A 4,289-nucleotide genomic window follows, 5' to 3' on the forward strand; every position below is an offset into this window, starting at 1 on the left:
CCAGAAATTCAATGCTCTTGCTCGGAAGTGGCATGTCATCTCCATTCATAACTCATTGATCGGAACAAGTCATTTGGCCCCAACCAACCACAAGGGAGCCACACAAGTACAGTTTTTCCTAAAGTATTTGATGAACAACAACAACAAAAAAGTATTTGGTGAACAACATTAATAACCACTATACATTTCCTGCTGCCTATTCTGTGCCAAGCCTTGAGCCTAATGAAATGGAGACTCAAGAAGGTCAGGTAACTTAGTTATTACACCATGCAGGATGATTTCCAGTGGTCCAGAAGCACGGGACAGGCTGCTGAATGAGAGAATATATTTACGAGGGCTAACCCTGGTACTAAAAATAAGTGCTGAGTAAATGTTTTTTTCTCGTCTCTGGAGGTATTCAAGAACAGACTGTATGGTAACTTATTAGGGTTGCCAGAGAGGATAGTTGCGTACTAGATGGTAGTAACACTACCAGCTGTGCACTGTGCACAGCTTTCCAACCATGAGAGTCTAACTACACTTTTCCTAGAATAATTATTTCCCTTCTTGTCAGTAATATTGTAAAATAATTATCAATTTTATCCATCCCCTACATTCCTACAATAGCACTGTTAGCTCTATGGAGGGAAAACAAAGGGCTTAGAAGGGATATGGGTAAATTATGGGTGGACAAACCACCAATCAACTAATATTGACCAAGCGTCCGTGATTTTTAAAGCATACTGTCCTGTGCTCTAAGTCAGTTGTGCACAGCAGGAAAAGAGCATGAGAACAGGGCCTATAGCTAGCACTCAGTCCTGGCTTTGTGATTACCTTACTGTGTGCCTTGAGCAAGTTTCTTCCCAAGTCTTGGTTTCATCTCTGTACAATGAGGAGACAGGAATATACCTCCAAAGTCCAATTCAGCTTGAATAACTGATATAAACAGTGCACAGAGTTCAACATCAAACCCCAGAAGTGGGAAGACTCACCTTTCTTCTAAGAAGCCAATGGGGCCACAGGACCCTGTAAGCTCAAAAGGACTTTAGATGCTGTATTACCTATAGCTGCACTTTGCAATATGGTAGTCACTAACCATATGTGGCAACTGAACTTCTGGAGTATGACAACTCCAAAATGAGATGTACTTTAAGTAGAAAATACACACTGAATGTCCATATATAGTATGGAGAAAGGGAATGTAAAACATTTTTATATTAGGTTAATTAAAGTGTTTTTTAAAAATATTTTATTTATTTATTCATGAGAGACACAGAGAGAGAGAGAGAGGCAGAGACACAGAGGGAGAAGCAGGTGTCACGCAGGGAGCCCGATGTGTGACTTGATCCTGGGACTCCAGGATCATGACCTGGGCCGAAGACAACGCTAAACCACTGAGTCATCCAGGGATCCCCAGGTTAATTAAAGTGTTATTCATGTCGTCTGTTTATTTTTATTTTTAATATGAAAAGTTAAATTACATGGTGGTTCACATTATATTTCTATTGGACAGTGCTTATATAGGGGAAACTGAAGCCCAGAAAGGGTAAATGACTTGCCCAAAGAGCTGGGACTATAACCTGAGCCACTCGACAGTTCTCATTCAAGGATCTTTCCATCCTAACTGCCTATGGTAGCCAGTCTCCAAGATGGTCCCTAATGATCTTCACTTCCCATCATCCTGAGTAGCCCTTCCACATTGTCTAGTTCATCTGCTCGGAAACTGTAGAAATGACTGTACAACTTCCAAGGCTGGGTCATAAGACCTTGTGGCTTCCACCTTGTCTCTTTCTGGCATCACTTGTTTTGAGGGAACAAATAGCTCTATGGAGTGGCCCACATGGTGAGGAATGTAGGCCCCATCAACAACCAGTATCAATGAAGTAGAATCAACCATCTTGGAAACCAATCTTCCATTCCCAAACCTTCAGATAACAGCTGATCCAGCTGACGTCTTGACTACACCGCATGAGATCTCAACCCAGAATCACCCAGGTAAGCTTCCCAAATTCCTGATCCACAGAATATGTATGAGATAATGTTTATTGTTCTAAGCTATTAAGTTGTGGGGTGATTTGTTACATGACAATAAATAATTAATATATAATAATTACATAGCCTTATAAACTTAGAGATCTCATTTAAGGAAAACTTACTTCTACCTTTTGCATTTGTACAATGTGAGAAATTATTCTTGTCTTTTCCTGGCCTCTGGTCTAGCTCAAGTTACCTAACCGAAAAAAGCAATCAGGCTTGGCAATCCAACCCAGGAAGTCAAGATCTCATTTTTATTCTTTAAAGATTTCTTTCCCTTTTCCTTTTATTGCAGAAAGCACCCCACCATATCACCTTCACATATAGAAATACGATTCCTCCAAAAATCAAAGGAACTGGAGCCCAGAATTGCCCAATTAAATATAGTATTTAGGAAGTAATAAACATTTGAGAACTGATTCTCTATATATGAGTTTTTCTAAGCTGAGAAAATGGTGCAGACAGTAGTGTTAATGTCTTAGATTTATATAGCATGTGTTGCTTTTCATGTTTTCAAATCCACCATATTGGAGGTAGGTGGGAAGATATAAATAAACTAGCATACATATGGAAACATGTATGCTTTGCTCATAGTCTCATGGTAAGTGAATAACACGGCCAGGTCTAGAATTTGGGTTTCAGTGACTCCAAGTTAGACTTGATGCTTTTCAAGCAGGATCTCCCAGCAGTGATAACATGAACACTCTTCAGTTGGGGCTGTCCTCTGAGATCAACGTGCATTTGTAGGTCTCTTTAAAAGCCTGAAGGAAAGGTGGTATTACTTCATCCACAGTGACATGCCTTCGGAGCTCCTCACTCAGAGAGGTGACACCTGTCCCAACCAGCCCGCAGGGGACAATGTGCTCAAACCACCCAAGGTCTGTAGAACAGTTCAGAGCCAGGCCGTGGGACGTGATGTGCCTTCCACAGCGGACTCCTGCAAGACAAGCCAAAGGGTCTCAGAGTAGGTAACCTCCCTCCTCGGGCTTCACCATCCCCCTCAGCGTGATGAAGGAACCGGACTCCATCACTGGCTTTCCCGCTTTGTTTTTGAGCACCCAAGGAAGGGGTCGCGCACAGATCGGGGGAGGGGGACATGACTGGGGAGGGGTGTGTGACACCAGAGCTGCTGCATTATAGAGATTCCAGAAAATGTCTTTTAACAGAGATTCTGTTGCTTTAAAAAAAAAAAAAAAAAAGTAAAAAAAAAGTTTGAAAATGACTAAGTTCCATTATTGTCTAGACATTGTGATTAATTAGGAATAACCTGGCAATTCACTTCTCGAAAAGATGAATGTTGGATGAGATGACCACTGAGAGCCCTCCTGAGGGCTGTGAATGTTTAAGAGATCAGTGAGAAGGCTTAAGACCTCAAACCAGCGGGGAGCTCTGATTCAAAGCCGGCGCCAGACAGACTTCCTCCCGCTAAGGCCCGCCCCGGCCCCGCCGGCCCCGCCCCCGGCCCCCGGCACTAACCGATAGCGCAGACCTTGCGTTCCCCGAGCCAGACACCCGTGTAGGGCGGGGGCCGCGCGCGGGCGCCTTGCAAGCCCTGGCACTCGCACAGGCGCACTGCGCACGCCTCCAGCGCCGCTACGTGGGTGCGCAGGCGCAGGCCCAGGCGCCGCAGGTCTAGCACCGGGTGGCAGAGCAGCTGGCCCGGGCCGTGGAAAGTGGCCAGGCCACCGCGTCCCGTGGCGCGTACCTCGGCGCCCAGGGCCCGCAGCCGCGCCATCTCCTCCGGCGTCAGGCCGCCACGCAGCCCGGACGTGTACACGGGCCCCGCGGGCTCGCAGAGCAGCAGTGCGCCCGCCTCAGCCCCGGACGGGGCCTCAGGGCCTGGCGCGGCCTGCAGCCGCCGCAGCCAGCGCTCCTGGAGGGCCAGGAGCTCGGCGTAGGGCATCCGGCCTCGCCGCACCAGCCGTACCGCGGGTGGCCGCATGGCGTCAGCCGGGGCGTCGGCGAGGTTCCGCCCCTGCCTGGGCCTGGGGGCGGGGCCGGAGGGGCGGGGACTCGGAGGCGCGTCCTCAGCCGCCGCTCTTAGCGCTGGTCGCGGGCTGTGGAGAGCTGTGAGCCCTAGACCTAGTATCCGGTGTGTCTCTCCCCAGCAGCCAGTAGGCTTGATACTGTGGGGCACAGTATATGGGGAAAAAGCCTTTCCTGGGAAGCTGACAGCCTTACAGCAGACAATACGCAAGTATTCGAGCATTAAATAAATAAGGTTATTTCACATGCTAAGAACTGCCAGGAAAAGAATGCAAAATAGGATAATGTGT

General features: G+C 47.4%; 1 protein-coding gene across 2 annotated transcripts; it reads right to left on the reverse strand.

Annotated features, from left to right (window-relative positions):
• Positions 1 to 2,248: 2,248 nt before the first annotated feature.
• Positions 2,249 to 3,961, reverse strand: LIPT2 (lipoyl(octanoyl) transferase 2). 2 transcript variants are annotated; one of them, XM_041730808.1, is made up of 2 exons: positions 3,490 to 3,961; positions 2,249 to 2,950 (listed from the first exon to the last, which is right to left on the reverse strand). In XM_041730808.1, exons 1-2 carry the CDS (start codon positions 3,953 to 3,955, stop codon positions 2,721 to 2,723), a joined length of 696 nt encoding a protein of 231 aa, XP_041586742.1. In that variant the 5' UTR covers positions 3,956 to 3,961; the 3' UTR covers positions 2,249 to 2,720. The 2 variants fall into 2 exon arrangements, with proteins under 2 accessions (XP_041586742.1, XP_041586743.1); XM_041730809.1 differs by having other exon boundaries at positions 2,756 to 2,950; positions 3,503 to 3,961.
• Between the last annotated feature and the right edge of the window lie 328 nt (positions 3,962 to 4,289).

This window comes from Vulpes lagopus, chromosome 15 (assembly GCF_018345385.1).
Source record: "Vulpes lagopus strain Blue_001 chromosome 15, ASM1834538v1, whole genome shotgun sequence".
Lineage (NCBI taxonomy): Eukaryota > Metazoa > Chordata > Mammalia > Carnivora > Canidae > Vulpes > Vulpes lagopus.